The sequence below is a fragment of the Oncorhynchus gorbuscha genome, linkage group LG14 (assembly GCF_021184085.1).
Source record: "Oncorhynchus gorbuscha isolate QuinsamMale2020 ecotype Even-year linkage group LG14, OgorEven_v1.0, whole genome shotgun sequence".
NCBI classification, from domain to species: Eukaryota; Metazoa; Chordata; class Actinopteri; order Salmoniformes; family Salmonidae; genus Oncorhynchus; species Oncorhynchus gorbuscha.
In genome coordinates, this window is record NC_060186.1 from 54,155,103 (window position 1) to 54,176,064 (window position 20,962).

A 20,962-nucleotide genomic window follows, 5' to 3' on the forward strand; every position below is an offset into this window, starting at 1 on the left:
ATACAGCCCTTAGCTGTGGTATATTGGCCACATACCACAAAGCCCCAAGGGGCAATATTGCCATTATTTACATTTACATTTAAGTCATTTAGCAGACGCTCTTATCCAGAGCGACTTACAAATATTATAAACTGGTTACCAACATAATTAGAACACTAAACAAGTAATTCTATGTCATACCCATGGTATATTGTCTGATATACCGCAGCTTTCAACAAATCAGCATTCAGGACCCAGACTACCAGGTTTATAGGCAGTGTTCATGTGCTAGTCGGAACTAAGAAACTTGGACATTTTCGACTTGCTAACTGGTTGTACACGTGCCGCATTCAACCAGTTAGCAAACAGACATTTCTGAGTTCCGACCAGCACGTGATCGTGACACAAATGTCTCATATACAACAGCTTTCAGCTAATCTTCATCCAGGAGCCAAACTACCCAGTTTATACTATTGAATATATTGTTTTATCACAGGTATAACCATCTCAGTCATTATCAATGTATAAATGGTATTTTAAGCACACATTTCTTGTTTTTCTTGGAAAGAGCATATACCACTACATGTTATAGTGATGATTGAGATTCATTTGTCTATTCCCCCTAAAATGTAAAAAGAAAAATCATCAGAAAATGTACTTCCTGCAATTGATTACAGTCATAGTCATTGGATGCATTACAAAAGGATCACACAATGTATGTGGTGCTCAGTGAAACATGGAAAGTATCAGAATCAATCAGTATTTATGCAATGTCAGTATTTATGCAATACTGTTCATATGCTTCTTTATCTTATACCTTTTCAATTGTATGATAGGCCCCTGTCCTCTCATCTTGGATAAGGAGAGTGTTCTGGCCCTCTGTAGGACATAATCTTGAGGGTAGAATACAGCAACAGAAGTTGTTGAAGAAAATGTCACAACAGCTTGTCTCCTGAGAAGAGATTAACATACTGCATTTCAACTTCATTTGGAAAGAATTAGATATCTGTTTAGAGTAACACAAATATTTGATTTGATTTCTAGTTTATAGCTTGAAAAATATCATCTTCATATTACTAATAAACATACAAGTGTAGAGTGAATGTAGAATATAGAATAAACTACCATTGGCTGTACAGTTTGCCTCTCCTGAGCCCTATTGGCTCTTGCTTTCATTTTAGTCTGAAAAAAAAGATATACTGTATTAGTTTTTCTGGTACATTATCTACAAAGTGACACAGTACTGAATTAAAACACTTAAACTTGTGATTTTAAATCATACAATACCTCAGGAAGTATGTCAAGCTTCTTCAAAATGTCTTTGAACACTGATTCATTGCGAGGACACTCCAGTAGTCCTTTGCTCTCATGGAAGAGACAGTCCACTGTGAGTATTACATCACCTCTGGTCACTAGTCTGCTACTGTCAGGTACAGTGTAGTCTGGATCGAAGGTGTGATGCAGCACTACCAGAATGACAGGTTTACCAGCTGTCAAGAGAAAGGGGATAACAGTAACAATAATCACGTAAACATACCTGATTAATGAATCATTAACATTTTGACAATATTCTTCATGGATATTGATTACCTGGAATCTGCTGCAGTGCTACTTCAACATCAGTCCCAGCACGAGAGACAATTGGACAGAAAGCCAGGATGACATCACTCTCCTCTAGTGAAGTCACTTCAGTTAAGTGTCTTTTAGCAGCGAGACGGTTGATTAATTCCTCATGAGACCCCAGAGTATCCCCAGTCACAACAGTGAAGAATTTGTCCATCGTCGACCCTATAGAGATACAGGAAATGTCTGAGGTAAACTAGAGAGGATTGTCAGATCTTTAAGCCCTGCTCACTCTGATCAACACACAAGTATTCACTTCAGTGGATGAACCCTCAGCTTATTCCATGATAACCACTTTTAACATGGTTTCATGGATATTGATTACCTTGAAGGGAACACCCTGCTTGACAGTAGATAACCGTTTCAAAAGGCCCTAAGACACCTATTTATTGTACAACATATTATATTAATGTTACATTTATAACAGTACTTACTTGTTGGATAGTCCTGCTGCAACAGAAAGAAAAGTTTCGTTTCCTTTTAAAAAATAATAGAAAATACCCTGTGTTAATTGTTGGTGGGAAAATGTTCATTTCAAAAGCCCAACATAATTACCATAAGCAGACTGTTATGTGTCATTCAATGTGATTTCTAATGTCGATATGTTATGAGGTAACTCTATTAGTTATCAAATATCAACAGAATGCCTAGAGGAAAATGGACATAGCTGTAGCCTTCATGCCAACCTGTTTAGGTTGCTTTGTAATCACAGAGTTCTTGAGACCTAGAGGACGTTCGTCAGCATCGTTAACAGCATCTGAAAAGCAATAGAAAAAACAGCAGTGAGTGAGCACTGAAGGACAATGCATAGTGTAAATAAAGTGTCAAAATGAATCCCCATGTGCTGACTGTACCTTCAAGTGGATTTGAAACAGCAGGGGGTCTCTGTCTGGTCTTCTCTGGAGCAGCAGGATTACTTGTCTAGAAGGAGAGGTTGTTACTCATTCATCCAAAACAATGAATCATTTATTATAATTTATTCAAATACTAGTTTTAAATTATTCATATTATTAAAGACAATAGCACATTTAAAAATAAAATGTTTTTGGTGTCAAATCTCTGCTTTTGAATGTGTATTGTATTTAATAATAAGTTGTTTGCTGTCAAGAAGCAGAAACTACCTTTGGCTGTATTTCTGGCCTGTCCAGAATCTTTCTAATTGCGTCTTCATTGCGAGGACACTTCAGTAGTCCTTTGCTCTCATGGAAGAGACAGTCCACTGTGAGTATGACATCACCTCTGGTCACTAGTTTGTTACTGTCAGGTACAGTGTAGTCTGGATTGAAGGTATGATGCAGCACTACCAGAATGACAGGTTTATCAGCTGTCAAGAGAAAGGGGATAACAGTAACAATAATCACGTAAACATACCTGATTAATGAATAACGTTTTGACAATGTTCTTCGTGGATATTGATTACCTGGAATCTGCTGCAGTGCTGCTTCAATATCAGTCCCAGCACGAGAGACAATGGGACAGAAAGCCAGGATGACATCACTCTCCTCTAGTGAAGTCACTTCAGTTAAGTGTCTTTTAGCAGAGAGACGTTTAATTAATTCCTCATGAGACCCCAGAGTATTCCCAGTCACAACAGTGAAGAATTTGTCCATCGTCGACCCTATAGAGATACAGGAAATGTCTGAGGTAAATTAGAGAGGACTGTCAGATCTTTAAGCCCTGCTCACTCTGATCAACACACAAGTATTCACTTCAGTGGATGAACCCTCAGCTTATTCCATGATAACCACTTTTAACATGGTTTCATGGATATTGATTACCTTGAAGGGAACACCCTGTTTGACAGTAGATAACCGTTTCAAAAGGTCCTATGACACCTGTAATCAGGTGTTACTTCTAAACTAAATACCTTTTTGGGTGGATTATTGGGTTTTCTTGTTTTCTTCTCATTTTGTGAGGTTCTGTGTTATGCGCTATAGCCCGTTACCATATCATATGTGATTGAATATTATTTGCTGTTGGCTTGTGTGGGTGTATGTGTTATGCAACATAGCTGACTTGAGACATTGTCAAGTTTCAGGGCCATGGGCCTTTCTCATGATGGAAAAATACAGAATAACATAAAAACAGGGACGGTGCAATGAGTTGCGGGGGACACATACAGAACGTAGTGGAAGGAACAAACGGTCTTTTGTTAGATAACAGGAGCCAGGTGTGTGATAACTGTATCGAGTGTATGAGCGCATAGATATTCTACACAACTACCATGACTGAACGCTGAAGCGCCTAGGGCGCTGGCACTGGCTCGTGCGCCAACAATCAACGCCCAGTCTCTACTCTGACAGGCTGGCTCGGAAGCAGGAACTACTTCTGTCAGAGTATTAAAGAAGATACCGTTAATGTGTTGGCTAGTTCTCTGTTTTACCCTGCGTGGTGTTACAGCGAACCCGTATATACGAAAATCGCATTTACCACTTATTGCATAGCTAATAAAAAGTACATAGTATACAATCGGTGACTCAATGTCATATTTATCCTGATACCAGATTCGATTGACGCAACCCTTAACAATTTGTGGTGAAAGAAAAAGAAGAGTCTCTTTTTTTGTCTTCCCATGCTAGCAAGTGAATAACACTGCAAGCTAGCTAGCTTTTAGCTTCTCACATCTCCATGTGGAATTGTCATGTTTTGTCTTATATTGTCTTGTCATTTTGCTTTTCCTTCTGTTCGTTTTCCCCCTGCTGGTCTTTTTAGGTTCGTTCCCCTTTTTCTCTCTCCCTCTCTCTCTCTCTTCTCTCTATCGTTCCGTTCCTGCTCCCAGCTGTTCCTATTCCCCTAATCAATCATTTAGTCTTCCCACACCTGTTCCCTATCTTTTCCCCTGATTAGAGTCCCTATTTCTCCCCTTGTTTTCCGTTTCTGTCCTGTCGGATCCTTGTCTATTGTTCACCGTGCTGTGTCTTTGTATCGCCCTGTCGTGTCGTGTTTCCCTCAGATGCTGCGTGGTGAGCAGGTGTCTGAGTCTGCTACGGTCAAGTGCCTTCCCGAGGCAACCTGCAGTTTATTATCAAGTCTCCAGTCAGTTCTCGTGATTACGAGTGAAATTGTTTGTATGCTTTATTTACCGCTCCGATTTGTCTAGGAGTATTGCTATTTCCTTAAACTGGATTAAAGACTCTGTTTTCGCCAAGTCGCTTTTGGGTCCTCATTCACCTGCATAACAGGAATATTCAGTTTTATAATTAAATAATATGCCCTGACAAGTATTCTCATACTTGCCAGTGTAACCTACAACATTATCCTAATTAGATATGCTGTATTCACTCACATATCAGCTAAATATAGAACGTCATAATTTACTTTACTTTTACCTAAAGAAATGCAGGTTACCCGTTCATCCAAAATCATTCCTTCAATTCGCAAGTGACTATCACAGAAGAAAGCATCCAAGTGAGTGAAACAGCGCCCCTCATTCTTACTATATTTAGCCCATGTATCTGATGCTGTCTGGTCAAAAAGAGTATGACATGCCATAATATTTTTTGACCAGACAGCATCAGATACAAGCGTTATACATACATGTCCTCTGTCTCGATGACAATGGCAGATTTATCAACAGCACCTGTCTTTGAACTAAAGAAATGCGTATTGTAACCACCTAGAGCAGCGATGGGCAACTTTGAGCAGCGATGGGCAAAAAAATCATGAGGGGCTGCATTTGAGCCTATTCATTGTATTGTGGTAAGTGTGTTAGGATAAAGGCAGGAAGTTGGGCCTTCGGGAGGGGGAGAGTCCTTGCAAGATGCGGGAGCGGTATAGTTTTTTGACCATACAGACATACAGACAGGTCATAATATGTATTTTTCATATAAAGTCATCTATGCTTTAAGTTGATTGGAGAATCATTTATTTGTTAGATATAAGAAGAATAAACATTTTGCACCATATCCCTGGATGTCATTGAATGTTTGGCCGTTTGTAAACCTTGAGTGTGGACTGTATGCGTACCAAACAACCCCGCTTCAGGCTTGGGCAGTGGCTATGGTAAAGACGAAAGGAAGCCACTACACATACTATGTTCTGAATTTGAAAATCACATGATACGTTACGAATTCTAGCTAGGTGGACAACTTTACCTAGTTGGCTAACGTTAGCTAGGCTAGGGGTTAGGGTTAAGGTTAGGGTTAAATATAGGAGTCAGGTTAAAGGGTTATGGTTATGGTTAGGAGATGGTTAGCTAACATGCTAAGGAGTTGCGAAATAGCTAAAAAGTAGTAAGTAGTTGAAAAGTTGCTAAAATACTAAAGTTGTCCCTGATGAGATTTGAACTTGCAGCCTTTGAGTTACTACATTTACATTACATTTAAGTCATTTAGCAGACGCTCTTATCCAGAGCGACTTACAAATTGGTGCAATCACCTTATGACATCCAGTGGGACAGTCACTTAACAATAGTGCATCTAAAACTTAGGGGGGGGGTGGGGTGAGAGGGATTACTTAACCTATCCTAGGTATTCCTTAAAGAGGTGGGGTTTCAGGTGTCTCCGGAAGGTGGTGATTGACTCCGCTGTCCTGGCGTCGTGAGGGAGTTTGTTCCACCATTGGGGGGGCCAGGGCAGCGAACAGTTTTGACTGGGCTGAGCGGGAGCTGTACTTCCTCAGTGGTAGGGAGGCGAGCAGGCCAGAGGTGGATGAACGCAGTGCCCTTGTTTGGGTGTAGGGCCTGATCAGAGCCTGGAGGTACTGAGGTGCCGTTCCCCTCACAGCTCCGTAGGCAAGCACCATGGTCTTGTAGCGGATGCGAGCTTCAACTGGAAGCCAGTGGAGAGAACGGAGGAGCGGGGTGACGTGAGAGAACTTGGGAAGGTTGAACACCAGACGGGCTGCGGCGTTCTGGATGAGTTGAAGGGGTTTAATGGCACAGGCAGGGAGCCCAGCCAACAGCGAGTTGCAGTAATCCAGACGGGAGATGACAAGTGCCTGGATTAGGACCTGCGCCGCTTCCTGTGTGAGGCAGGGTCGTACTCTGCGGATGTTGTAGAGCATGAACCTACAGGAACGGGCCACCGCCTTGATGTTAGTTGAGAACGACAGGGTGTTGTCCAGGATCACGCCAAGGTTCTTGGCGCTCTGGGAGGAGGACACAATGGAGTTGTCGACCGTGATGGCGAGATCATGGAACGGGCAGTCCTTCCCCGGGAGGAAGAGCAGCTCCGTCTTGCCGAGGTTCAGCTTGAGGTGGTGATCCGTCATCCACACTGATATGTCTGCCAGACATGCAGAGATGCGATTCGCCACCTGGTCATCAGAAGGGGGAAAGGAGAAGATTAATTGTGTGTCGTCTGCATAGCAATGATAAGAGAGACCATGTGAGGTTATGACAGAGCCAAGTGACTTGGTGTATAGCGAGAATAGGAGAGGGCCAAGAACAGAGCCCTGGGGGACACCAGTGGTGAGAGCGCGTGGTGAGGAGACAGATTCTCGCCACGCCACCTGGTAGGAGCGACCTGTCAGGTAGGACGCAATCCAAGCGTGGGCCGCGCCGGAGATGCCCAACTCGGAGAGGGTGGAGAGGAGGATCTGATGGTTCACAGTATCGAAGGCAGCCGATAGATCTAGAAGGATGAGAGCAGAGGAGAGAGAGTTAGCTTTAGCAGTGCGGAGCGCCTCCGTGATACAGAGGAGAGCAGTCTCAGTTGAATGACTAGTCTTGAAACCTGACTGATTTGGATCAAGAAGGTCATTCAGAGAGAGATAGCGGGAGAGCTGGCCAAGGACGGCACGTTCAAGAGTTTTGGAGAGAAAAGAAAGAAGGGATACTGGTCTGTAATTGTTGACATCGGAGGGATCGAGTGTAGGTTTTTTCAGAAGGGGTGCAACTCTCGCTCTCTTGAAGACGGAAGGGACGTAGCCAACGGTCAGGGATGAGTTGATGAGCGAGGTGAGGTAAGGGAGAAGGTCTCCGGAAATGGTCTGGAGAAGAGAGGAGGGGATAGGGTCAAGCGGGCAGGTTGTTGGGCGGCCGGCCGTCACAAGACGCGAGATTTCATCTGGAGAGAGAGGGGAGAAAGAGGTCAGAGCACAGGGTAGGGCAGTGTGAGCAGAACCAGCGGTGTCGTTTGACTTAGCAAACGAGGATCGGATGTCGTCGACCTTCTTTTCAAAATGGTTGACGAAGTCATCTGCAGAGAGGGAGGAGGGGGGAGGGGGCGGAGGATTCAGGAGGGAGGAGAAGGTGGCAAAGAGCTTCCTAGGGTTAGAGGCAGATGCTTGGAATTTAGCGTGGTAGAAAGTGGCTTTAGCAGCAGAGACAGAGGAGGAAAATGTAGAGAGGAGGGAGTGAAAGGATGCCAGGTCCGCAGGGAGGCGAGTTTTCCTCCATTTCCGCTCGGCTGCCCGGAGCCCTGTTCTGTGAGCTCGCAATGAGTCATCGAGCCACGGAGCGGGAGGGGAGGACCGAGCCGGCCTGGAGGATAGGGGACATAGAGAGTCAAGGGATGCAGAGAGGGAGGAGAGGAGGGTTGAGGAGGCAGAATCAGGAGATAGGTGGGAGAAGGTTTGAGCGGAGGGAAGAGATGATAGGATGGAAGAGGAGAGAGTAGCGGGGGAGAGAGAGCGAAGGTTGGGACGGCGCGATACCATCCGAGTAGGGGCAGTGTGGGAGGTGTTGGATGAGAGCGAGAGGGAAAAGGATACAAGGCAGTGGTCGGAGACTTGGAGGGGAGTTGCAGTGAGGTTAGTGGAAGAACAGCATCTAGTAAAGATGAGGTCGAGCGTATTGCCTGCCTTGTGAGTAGGGGGGAAGGTGAGAGGGTGAGGTCAAAAGAGGAGAGGAGTGGAAAGAAGGAGGCAGAGAGGAAAGAGTCAAAGGTAGACGTGGGGAGGTTAAAGTCGCCCAGAACTGTGAGAGAGGTGAGCCGTCCTCAGGAAAGGAGCTTATCAAGGCATCAAGCTCATTGATGAACTCTCCGAGGGAACCTGGAGGGCGATAAATGATAAGGATGTTAAGCTTGAAAGGGCTAGTAACTGTGACAGCATGGAATTCAAAGGAGGCGATAGACAGATGGGTAAGGGGAGAAAGAGAGAATGACCACTTGGGAGAGATGAGGATCCCGGTGCCACCACCCGCTGACCAGATGCTCTCGGGGTGTGCGAGAACACGTGGGCGGACGAAGAGAGAGCAGTAGGAGTAGCAGTGTTGTCTGTGGTGATCCATGTTTCCGTCAGTGCCAAGAAGTCGAGGGACTGGAGGGAGGCATAGGCTGAGATGAACTCTGCCTTGTTGACCGCAGATTGGCAGTTCCAGAGGCTACCGGAGACCTGGAACTCCACGTGGGTCGTGCGCGCTGGGACCACCAGAGTAGGGTGGCCGCGGCCACGCGGTGAGGAGCGTTTGTATGGTCTGTGCAGAGAGGAGAGAACAGGGATAAACAGACACATAGTTGACAGGCTACAGAAGAGGCTACGCTAATGCAAAGGAGATTGGAATGACAAGTGGACTACACGTCTCGAATGTTCAGAAAGTTAAGCTACGTAGCAAGAATCTTATTGACTAAAATGATTAAAATGATACAGTACTGCTGAAGTAGGCCAGCTGGCAGTGGGTGCGTTGTTGACACTACACTAATCAAGTCATTCCGTTGAGTGTAATAGTTTCTGCAGTGTTGCTATTCGGGGCTAGCAGGCTAGCTAGCAGTGTTGTTTACGTTACGTTGCGTTAAAAGAACGACAATAGATGGCTAGCGAACCTAGAAAATCGCTCTAGACTACACAATTATCTTTGATACAAAGACGGCTATGTAGCTAGCTAAGTAGCTAGCTACGATCAAACAAATCAAACCGTTGTACTGTAATGAAATGAAGTGAAAATGTGATACAACCTGTGAATGCGACCGGGTAGTTGAGTTCTATACAGAAGACGTTGGCTAGCGTTGGCTAGCTGTTGGCTAGCTAGCAGAGTCACCTACGTTAAGGACGACAAATAGCTGGCTAGCTAACCTCGGTAAATTAAGATAATCACTCTAAGACTACACACTCTAAACCTAAACAACACAATTATCTTGGATACGATGATACGATGATACGAAGACAGCAAAGACAGCTATGTAGGTAGCTAACACTAAACTAATCAAGTCGTTCAGTTGAGTGTAAAAGTTTCTCAGTGCAGCTAATCAGTGGACGTTAGCTAGCTGGCTAGTGAAGACTACGTTAGGACGGCGAAATACGATAATTACGCAATTATCTTTGATACAAAGACGGCTATGTAGCTAGCTGAGAAGAAATTGCTAAGATAAGACAAATCAAACCGTTGTACTGTAATGAAATGAAGTGAAAATGTGATACAACCTGTGAATGCGACCGGGTAGTTGAGTTCTATACAGAAGACGTTGGCTAGCGTTGGCTAGCTGTTGGCTAGCTAGCAGAGTCACCTACGTTAAGGACGACAAATAGCTGGCTAGCTAACCTCGGTAAATTAAGATAATCACTCTAAGACTACACACTCTAAACCTAAACAACACAATTATCTTGGATACGATGATACGATGATACGAAGACAGCAAAGACAGCTATGTAGGTAGCTAACACTAAACTAATCAAGTCGTTCAGTTGAGTGTAAAAGTTTCTCAGTGCAGCTAATCAGTGGACGTTAGCTAGCTGGCTAGTGAAGACTACGTTAGGACGGCGAAATACGATAATTACGCAATTATCTTTGATACAAAGACGGCTATGTAGCTAGCTGAGAAGAAATTGCTAAGATAAGACAAATCAAACCGTTGTGATATAATGAAATATAATGAAAAAGTTATACTACCCGTTGGAGCGACGTGCAGATGCGACCACTCGCTCCAACCGGAACCTCCACCCAAGTCTGGTTCATCCTTGGGAGCAATTTTCAAACGCCTGAAGGTACCACATTCATCTGTACAAACAATAGTACGCAAGTATAAACACCATGGGACCAAACAGCCATCATACCACACAGCAAGGAGACACATTCTGTTTCCTAGAGATGAATGTACTTTGGTGCGAAAAGTGCAAGTCAATCCCAGAACAATTGCAAAGGATCTTGTAAAGATTCTGGAGGAAGCATCATGTTGTGGGGTTGCTTTACTGCAGGAGGGACTGGTGCACTTTACAAAATAGATGGCATCATGAGGATAGAAAATTATGTGGATATATTGAAGCAACATCTCAAAACATCAGTCAGGAAGTTAAAGCTTGGTTGCAAATGGGTCTTCGAAATGGACAATGAACCCAAGCATACTTGTTGTGGCAAAATGGCTTAAGGACAACAAAGTCAAGGTATTGGAGTGGCATCACAAAGCCCTGACCTCAATCCCATAGAAAATTTGTGGGCAGAACTGAAAAGGTGTGTTCGAGGAAGGAGGCCTAAAAACCTGACTCAGATACACCAGCTCTGTCAGGAGGAATGGGTGGAAGGCTACACGAAACGTTTGACCAAGGTTAAACCATTTAAAGGCAATGCTACCAAATACTAATTGAGTGTATGTAAACTTCTGACCCACTGGGAATGTGATGAAACAAATAAAAGCTTAAATAAATAATTCTCTCTACTATTATTCTGACATTTCACATTCTTAAAATAAAGTGGTGATCCTAACTGACCTAAGACAGGGAATTCTTACTAGGATTAAATGTCAGAAATTGGTGAAAAACTGAGTTTAAATGTATTTGTCTAAGGTGTATGTAAACTTCTGAATTCAACTGTATTTGGGACACTGCTCCACTTTGTTTAGCCCGGCTGGAATTGTGACAGTTGTTAGTCCTAAGTGCTCACATGTAGAACCAGAGAGTCGTGGGTTTAAGTCAGACTTAACAACTTCAAAGACTAGCTTGTGCTTAACCCCCTTAATGACACAGTCTGTGTGATTTCACCCCATTTATCAAATTAGCTCTCCTGATTACAGCTTCAATTGTGTGTTACTTGCCTGTAGTGGGGTATTTGGTGATATTCTATTTCACTCTCCTACTCACTACATGTTGCACCTGTATCAAAATGGCATTATTGTCTTTTATTATTCTGTTTTAGCTGCACAAACCATTTCTGGCACTGAGTGAGCTGTAATGATGCAGACCAGTTCCTCTCTGTCCGAGCATCCCTCTCTCTATATTTATATATAATATCCTCCACAACATGTACTTTCTTTATCCTGCCTGACACACCTTGACAAAATGCATATCAAGCCTTGACAGACGATAGTGCATGGGCACTAGATCGATCGGCTGTCCAAACTAGGAAAATATACACAAATTAAGATGACCAATCCGTGGTCTACTTACCGCAGAATATTGTCACGGCATCAACCAACACAGATAAACAAACTAGTCCCAATCAGGGTTGGCCAAGAGGGTCGTCAAATACCAGATCAAAAGTAACATTATCTTAATTTATGTAAACACTTCTGTGTCGGTATTTTCACTCTTGAAACGTCCTCCTGATTTCTAGTAAGTGGCAGTAGGCTATCACAGCCCGTTGGTTGGTCGGGGATAACATTCATCTCACAATCAGTGACCATCTCTTTGGCTCTACCAAAATAAATAGCCTCCTTTATCTATTCGTTTTTATTAGTTTCTTGCACAAAAGGTCATTATTTTCACAACAATACACCATTTTCTGATAAAATAAAGGTCAAATAGCATTGTTAATATTGATTGGTTAAAGAAAAAAATAATAAGCGGCTCATATATTAGGCATAGTAATGTTTAAGGCATGTACAGTATAATATTTAAGCAATAAAGCCCAAGAGGGTGTGGTATGTGGCCAGTATACCACAGCTGATGCTGCCTTCATAACCAAGTGGGAGGTGGGAATTTACCAGTGGACACATTCACGCGCTTTGAACTCGTTTAGAAACGCTGATTGGCTTATGGCCAACAATCTGCGTAAACCATCAACTAAAAGTACAGCTATCATGCTTGTAAACAAATTATAGTTTAAAAACATGTTACTGTTAAGCTTTTATGAATTGTTTTTGTTTTTTTGCATTGAACTGTTGAAAATGCTGTTACAGAGGTAATTTCCTGAATAGGTGATGTCAGAGGTCAGCATGTGGGAGAAGTGGGAGATCAGGATGATGGACGAGTTTCCCACTAGTAATGACCAGTTGGAGGGCCGTTCAGGTGGATTTTTCCCAGTCATATGTGGTCAATCCCAACTTGTTCACGAACAAAGCATGAGGGCTGTTTTTATGCACAGAGCAAAGTGGAGTGCCTGGATACAGCCCTTAGCCGTGGTATATTGGCCATATACCACAAACCCTCAAGGTGCAATATTGCCATTATAAACTGGTTACCGACATAATTAGAACAGTAAACAAGTAATTCAATGTCATACCCATGGTATATTGTCTGATATACCGCAGCTTTCAACAAATCAGCCTCCAGGACCCAGACTACCAGGTTTATAGGCAGTGTTCATGTGCTAGTCAGAACTAAGAAACTTGGACATTTTCGACATGCTAACTGGTTGTACACGTGCCGCATTCAACCAGTTAGCAAACGGACATTTCTGAATTCCGACCAGCACGTGAACGTGGCACAAATGTCTCATATACAACAGTTTTCAGCTAATCTTCATCCAGGAGCCAAACTACCCAGTTTATACTATTGAATATATTGTTTTATCACAGGTATAACCATCTCAGTCATTATCAATGTATAAATGGTATTTTAAGCACACATTTCTTGTTTTTGTTTGATGCTGTATCCGTGGCCTACACATAAAGTAAATATACAGGAACACGGCTTGGAAAGAGCATATACCACGACATGTTATAGTGATGATTGAGATTCATGTGTCTATTCCCCCTAAAATGTAAAAAAAAAAAGAATCATCATCAGAAAATGTACTTCCTGCAATTGATTACAGTCATAGTCATTGGATGCATTACAAAAGGATCACACAATGTATGTGGTGCTCAGTGAAACATGGAACGTAATCAGAATCAATCAGTATTTATGCAATGTCAGTATTTATGCAATACTGTTCATACGCTTCTTTATCTTATACCTTTTCAATTGTATGATAGGCCCCTGTCCTCTCATCTTGGATAAGGAGAGTGTTCTGGCCCTCTGTAGGACATAATCTTGAGGGTCGAAAACAGCAACAGAAGTTGAGGAAACTGTCCCAAAGGCCTGTCTCCTGAGAAGAGATTAACATACTGCATCTCAACTTCATTTGGAAAGAATTAGATATTTGTTTAGAGTAACACAAATATTTGATTTGATTTCTAGTTTATAGCTTGAAAAATATCATCTTCATATTACTAATAAACATACAAGTGTAGAGTGAATGTAGAATATAGAATAAACTACCATTGGCTGTACAGTTTGCCTCTCCTGAGCCCTATTGGCTCCTGCCTCATTTTTAGTCTTAAAAAATAATAATATTAGATTATCTGGTACATTATCTACAAAGTGATACAGTATTGAATTAAAACACTTAACAATTTTCTTTTAAATGATACAATACCTCAGAACATATGTCAAGCTTCTTCAAAATCTCTTTGACTGCTGCTTCATTGCGAGGACACTCCAGTAGTCCATTGTTCTCATGGAAGAGACAGTCCACTGGGAGTATTACATCACCTCTGGTCACTAGTCTGCTACTGTCAGGTACAGTGTAGTCTGGATCGAAGGTGTGATGCAGCACTACCAGGATGACAGGTTTACCAGCTGTCAAGAGAAAGGGGATAACAGTAACAATCACATAAACATACCTGATTAATGAATCATTAACGTTTTGACAATGTTCTTCGTGGATATTGATTACCTGGAATCTGCTGCAGTGCTACTTCAACATCAGTCCCAGCACGAGAGACAATGGAACAGAAAGCCAGGATGACATCGCTCTCCTCTATTGACGTCACTTCAGTTAAGTGTCTTTTGGAAGCGAGACGATTAATTAATTTCTCATGAGACCCCAGAGTATTCCCAGTCACAACAGTGAAGAATTTGTCCATGGTCGACCCTATAGAGATACAGGAAATGTCTGAGGTAAACTAGAGAGGATTGTCAGATCTTTAAGCCCTGCTCACTCTGATCAACACACAAGTATTCACTTCAGTGGATGAACCCTCAGCTTATTCCATGATAACCACTTTTAACATGGTTTCATGGATATTGATTACCTTGAAGGAAACACCCTGCTTGACAGTAGATAACCTTTTCAAAAGGCCCTATGACACCTATTTATTGTGCAACATATTATATTAATGTTAAATTTATAACAGTACTTACTTGTTGGATAGTCCTGCTGCAACAGAAAGAAAAGTTTAGTTTCCTTTAAAAGAAAAGAAAATACACTGTGTTAATTGTTGGGGGGGGGGGGGGATATTCATTTCAAAAGTCCAACATAATTGCCATAAGCAGACATATGTGTCATTCAATGTGATTTCTAATGTCGATATGTTATGAGGTAACTATTAGTTATCAAATATCAACAGAATGCCTAGAGGAAAATGGACATAGCTGTAGCCTTCATGCCAACCTGTTTAGGTTGCTTTGTAATCACAGAGTTATTGAGACCTGGAGGACGTTCGTCAGCATCGTTAACAGCATCTAAAAAACAATAGAAAAAAACAGCAGTGAGTGAGCACTGAAGGACAATGACAAGGAAACGCAGCATTTAGCAGGGATTGGAAGACAATGCATAGTGTAAATAAAGTGTCAAAATGAATCCCCATGTGCTGACTGTACCTTCAGGTGGATTTGAAACAGCAGGGGGGCTCTGTCTGTATTCCTAACATTCTACGTTAATTCTCCTAACCTGCTACAAAAAGTAAAATCTGACATTTATTTAAAAAATATGTATCTTAAATATTCCCAGCTCATGAGGCCCACTGATGATGTGAAGCCTGAGGCAAATGCCACTTCTGCCTAACATGCTGATCACACCGCTCACATCGCGTTTGTTGCAAAATAAATGTACACAGACAAGTTATTCAGTCCTTGCACCCACACTGAACGCGAGCGTCTGCGTGGCCAGGCGCTAAGATAGAAGAAGTAGGTTATTTTTGGGAGGCTCAACCCCCTGCAAGTCCGGCCTCTCCCGTCTCCTCATTGGTTTTTAAGAGCATATACCCACGAGCACCTCAGGTTTGGTCAGCATGTAATGGTAAGTCCGCCACCACATTAATTCTCCTAACCTGCTACTTTAGTCATTATAATCTGCTATGTAAACACCACATTGGCCACCCATTTTTTTTTTTAATATGTTTTTATATTTTAAATTCACCTCCTTTTCTCCCCAATTTCGTGGTATCCAATTGTTTTTTTTTTGGTAGCTACTATCTTGTCTCATCGCTACAACTCCTGTACGGGCTCAGGAGAGACGAAGGTTGAAAGTCATGCGTCCTCCGATACACAACCCAACTGCTTCTTAACACAGCGCCATCCAAACCGGAAGCCAGCCGCACCAATGTGTCGGGGGAAACACCGTACACCTGGCAACCTTGGTTTGCGCGCAATGCGCCCGGCCCGCCACAGGAGTCACTGGTGTGCGATGAGACAAGGATTTCCCTACCGGTCAAACCCTCCCTAACACGGACGACGCTAGGCCAATTGTGCGTCGCCCCACGGACCTCCCGGTCGCGGCCGGTTACGACAGAGCCTGGGCGCGAACCCAAGGTCTCTGATGGCACAGCTGGCGCTGCAGTACAGTGTCACCCGGGAGGCCCCCCCCCCATTTTTAAATAGGATATAAATAATAAAAATATTAATATTAATAATATATATTTTTGTCCTATTCTTTACCTTGTTGCTCATTTTCGCTGCAGAGCCTCACAAAGATCATCTGATCTTCAATGTAATACAAAAGCAGATGCGTGAGAACACAAGCAAGACGCTCAAATGACAGTTTGTCCGATACAGTGTGCACTACCGCAGAACATCAAGGTGCATACTGAACTTCTAAATGCTGTCAATGTCAATGAGCCCACCAAGATAGACAAAGCAATAACAATTTGAACATTGCATTCATGAAAAGAGATTCAATGAAATAACGAACCTGCTTCTGCACCGTGTCTGTCGAAGCATCTACTTTCACTCTTGAAATATTCTCTGAACTCACTGAATTCTTATAATAAGAAAGTGAAACTAAAAGGGTGAGTATATCACGTGGATTTACATTATACTAACCCAGCAGACTTCTATAAAATATGATAAGTCCAAACTGCTTCTGACAAAACAGATTGTTTTATGTTGCTCTATATATATTGTATATTGCTGTATACACAGTAACTCCCATGGTGGCAAAAAAATCTGCTTAATTTAGTAATTGACCTTACAATGCTATTGCCTTACATTAAGAGCAATCCTGTTGTGAGGGTTGAGCCCTGCAAGAATATAACTGATATGTCAACATTTCTCATTTTTTTACCTAATTTATGTAATGATTCACAGGTGTCTGATGCCCTCCATGTGCATGTGTAAACAGGTTGCTTTCGTAGCTTATACTAGCTATTTGATTGTCAATGCAAATATTTTAGAGTTTTTGTTTTTTCATTTCAGTTTATATAATTCAGTCGATGTGGTGCTCGATGAAACATGTCATTGTCAGGTTAGTGTTCAATATGTGTACAACTGCAGTCCAAATTGTATATGTATACAATGGAGGCTCCCCAGAGAAGGAAGGGGGGGACTATACTCCCTAGTGTATTTCATTTTTTTTAAATGGTCAGACATCCTTTTTAGAAAACGAAACTAAATATATTCACGTCTCAAAATAATTGAATAAAACACATTGTTTTATGTGTTGCAGTAAAACTACAGTAGTCCATAAATGTTGCAGTATAAATATAAGTTTTAAATAAAGTGAACGGGGTATGGTAGTAGGTGCCAGGTGCACCGGTTTGTGTCAAGAACTGCAACGCTTCTGGGTTTTTCACACTCAACAGTTTCCTGTGTGTATCGAGAATGGTGCACCAGCCAAATCGACACAACTGTGGGAAGCATTGGAGTCAACATGGGCCAGCATCCCTGTGGAACATTTTCGACACCTTGTAGAGGCCATATGCTGACGAATTAAGGCTGTTCTGAGGGCGAAAGGTGTGGGGGGAGGGGGTGCAACTCAATATTATGAAGATGTTCCTAATGTTTCATATACTCAGTGTATATGTCATTAGGTAATCTACTGGCATTTAAACAAGATGTAAAAGACTGATGACTGGACATACTAAACAAGGAGTTGACAATCTTAGCGGGGGGGGGTGTAGTGCAGTTAATGTGTGTGTTCGTAATGCAGTGTGAGTTGGCTAGGTGTCTGTAGCAAACTCCATTGCTGTCATTGTCAAGCCAAACCGTTGGCATCACCATGAGTGACAAGGAGTTGGCAGGGTGGCACAAACCGACTGGGAGTCAGGCTAAGGTCTGCAGCAGCAAGGAATGTGTGTGAGAGTGTATGTGTGTGGAAGAGCATGTTGTGGCTAGAACAAAACAGTGGAAGGTATCTCTCCTCCTCTTTGTTGCCATAACTTCTTGCCCCTCAGGGGAAATATTTCGGACCAGATTAATAATTTCTACTCCCCGTCAGTCACATCACTGATTTATTTGACTAACCTCTTATGTTAGAGCAGTGACTCCCAACTCCAGTCCTCCAGTACTCACAACAGCCCAACTCCAGTCCTCCAGTACCCCCAACAGCCCAACTCCAGTCCTCCAGTCCTCACAACAGCCCAACTCCAGTATCCCGAACAGAACAACTCCAGTCCTCCAGTACTCACAACAGCCCAACTCCAGTCCTCCAGTACTCACAACAGCCCAACTCCAGTCCTCCAGTACTCACAACAGCCCAACTCCAGTCCTCCAGTACTCACAACAGCCCAACTCCAGTCCTCCAGTACCCCCAACAGCACAACTCCAGTCCTCCAGTACTCACAACAGCCCAACTCCAGTCCTCCAGTACCCCCAACAGCACACATTCTTGTTTCCTCGGACAAGCACACCTGACTCAACTGATCAACTGATCATCAAGCCCTCAATGAGTTGAATCAAGTGAGTTTGTCTGGTGCTTCACCAAAAATGTGTGCTGTCGGGGATACTTGAGAACTGGAGTTGGGAAACACTAGAAGGCGAGGTCAGTACAGGTGCATGAAAGCTGGGACAGAGAGACTGAAAAATAGCTTCTATCTCAAGGCCATCCGACTGTTAAATAGCCATCACTAACCGGCATTGGCTAGTGATGGAGCAGGTTACACAACCCTGCCCCATATACATAGACATGGAATCACTGACCACTTTAATAATGTTTGGATAATGTTTGCATACTGTTTTACTCATCTCATGTAAACACTGTATTCTTTTCTACTGTATTTTAGTCAATGCCACTCCAACATTGCTCAATCTAATATTAATATATGTCTTATATTTTCCTTTACTTTTAGATGTTTCTGTATTGTTAGATACTACTGCTCTGTTGAAACTAGGAACACAAGCATTTCGTTACACCCACAATAGCATCTGCTAAATGTGTGCATGTGACCAATAACATGTTTATTTTGTTTGATACAACAGAGTTAGTGAGAGCCACACATTGGACACAACCACAAAACAAAGCAAGGTGGCTAGCTTGTAGGACTAGGCCTGTACCTTGATTACTGAAGGAGCAGGGAAGGATGGAAAGGGGCCAGCACTGCCACACTCAACTTAGTAGAACAAATGAATCAGCCTGGTCTCAAAGACTAGGCGTAACATAATAAGCATTGTTGAGGAAATCTCATTTCAAGGACCAGGCAGAGCTCATTATCCAGTTAATAAGAGTTTGTTCAAGCAATTGCAAGGGAGATCACACTCGGGATAAATCGGAGAGGAAACTCAAAGTTTGAGTCGTACACAGTCATTATATACTTCTTACACAAAGAGCTGCTTGCTTCTCCTAAATGGGTGGCAAGCTTACATGAGGGATAATGGATACTTGGCTCCACTTCCTTAAAGCATTGTACACCAGTTCTCACAGACTATATGCCTAAGAAAGGGGTATGAGTTCCTAAAAAGTTATTTAGCTGGAAGAAGATTTCAACCTTGAGCTAGGCCTCTGGTGCCCGAAGAGATAAGGAGCCTGCACCAAATAACTCCTTTGTGCGCCCTGAGAAGAGGAACACAAGACAGCCATGGAAAATTACCAGTTGAATAGCACTAGACAACTCAACAGTGGCTATTTTAGCATGTAAATATTTGTGGGGCAAACTCAAAACATATGTTTTAGATGCATGCCAGAAAAGCCACTACACTGCACAACACTGAAAAACGGTGCCCACAAACTGTTCGAGCCTACATAAAGCTGCCCCAACAGCAGTGTCCCAACAGCAGTCCCAACACCTTACCACTGTTACACCTGATTGGTGGAGTGCTGCAGATATGGTTGTCCTTCTGGAAGTTTCTTCCATCACTACAGAGGAACTTTTTCACCTCTCTGACCTGTCACGCCTTGGTCATTGTATCTTGTGTTTTTGTTATATGTTTGAGTAGGCCAGGGTGTGACATGGGTTTATATGTTGTATTTCGTATTGGGGTTTGTATTAATTGGGATTGTGTATGATTAGGGGTGTGTCTAGTTAGGCTTGGCTGCCTGAGGCGATTCCCAATTGGAGTCAGGTGATTCTCGTTGTCTCGGATTGGGAACCGTATTTAGGTAGCCTGAGTGCGCGTTGTATTTTGTGGGTGATTGTACCTGTCTCTGTGTTAGTCACCAGATAGGCTGTAATTAGTTCATGTTCCGTTTGTTGTTTTCTTATACAGTTATTTCATGTACCGCATTTATCTTCATTAAAGTCATGAGTAACCTACACGCTGCATTTCGGTCTGACTCTTTTCATACAACAGACAAACGTTGTTACATGACCAAGGCCCTTCTCCCCCGATTGCTCAGTTTGGCCCTTCGGCCAGCTCTAGGGAAGAGCCTTGGTGGTTCCAAACTTCTTAATTTAATTTAAGAATTATGGAGGCCGCAAGGCACTACAGAGGGTAGTGCGTACGGCCCAGTACATCATTGGGGCCTAGATTCCTGCCATCTAGGACCTCTATACTAGGCATGTCAGAGGAAGGCCCTAAAAAATGTCAAAGACTACAGCCACCCTAGTCATAGACTGTTCTCTCTGTTACCGCACGGCAAGTGGCGCCAAGTCTAGATCCAAATGGCTTCCAAACAGCTTCTACCCCCAAGCCATAAGACTCTTGAACAGCTGATCAAATGGCTACCCAGACTATTTGAATTGTCCAACCACCCCCCGTCTTTTACGCTGCAGCTACACTCTATTTATTCTTTATGCAGTGTCACCTTAACTCTACCTACATGTACAGTTAAAATCGGAAGTTTACTTACACCTTAGCCAAATACATTTAAACTCAGTTTTTCACAATTCCTGACATGTAATCCGAGTAAAAA

General features: G+C 42.8%; 1 protein-coding gene across 9 annotated transcripts; it reads right to left on the bottom strand.

Annotated features, from left to right (window-relative positions):
* Positions 1 to 115: 115 nt before the first annotated feature.
* On the bottom strand, positions 116 to 20,042 carry LOC123995119. 9 transcript variants are annotated; one of them, XM_046298482.1, is made up of 13 exons: positions 19,902 to 20,042; positions 15,071 to 15,141; positions 14,821 to 14,833; positions 3,023 to 3,220; positions 2,724 to 2,926; positions 2,457 to 2,523; positions 2,289 to 2,359; positions 2,037 to 2,079; positions 1,570 to 1,767; positions 1,267 to 1,469; positions 1,105 to 1,161; positions 797 to 931; positions 116 to 601 (listed from the first exon to the last, which is right to left on the bottom strand). In XM_046298482.1, the coding sequence occupies exons 4-13, from the start codon at positions 3,210 to 3,212 to the stop codon at positions 593 to 595; spliced, it is 1,176 nt and encodes a 391-aa protein (XP_046154438.1). In that variant the 5' UTR covers positions 3,213 to 3,220; positions 14,821 to 14,833; positions 15,071 to 15,141; positions 19,902 to 20,042; the 3' UTR covers positions 116 to 592. The 9 variants fall into 9 exon arrangements, with proteins under 9 accessions (XP_046154438.1, XP_046154437.1, XP_046154435.1 ...); XM_046298481.1 differs by having other exon boundaries at positions 14,821 to 14,836; XM_046298479.1 differs by having other exon boundaries at positions 14,821 to 14,863.
* Positions 20,043 to 20,962: the final 920 nt, after the last annotated feature.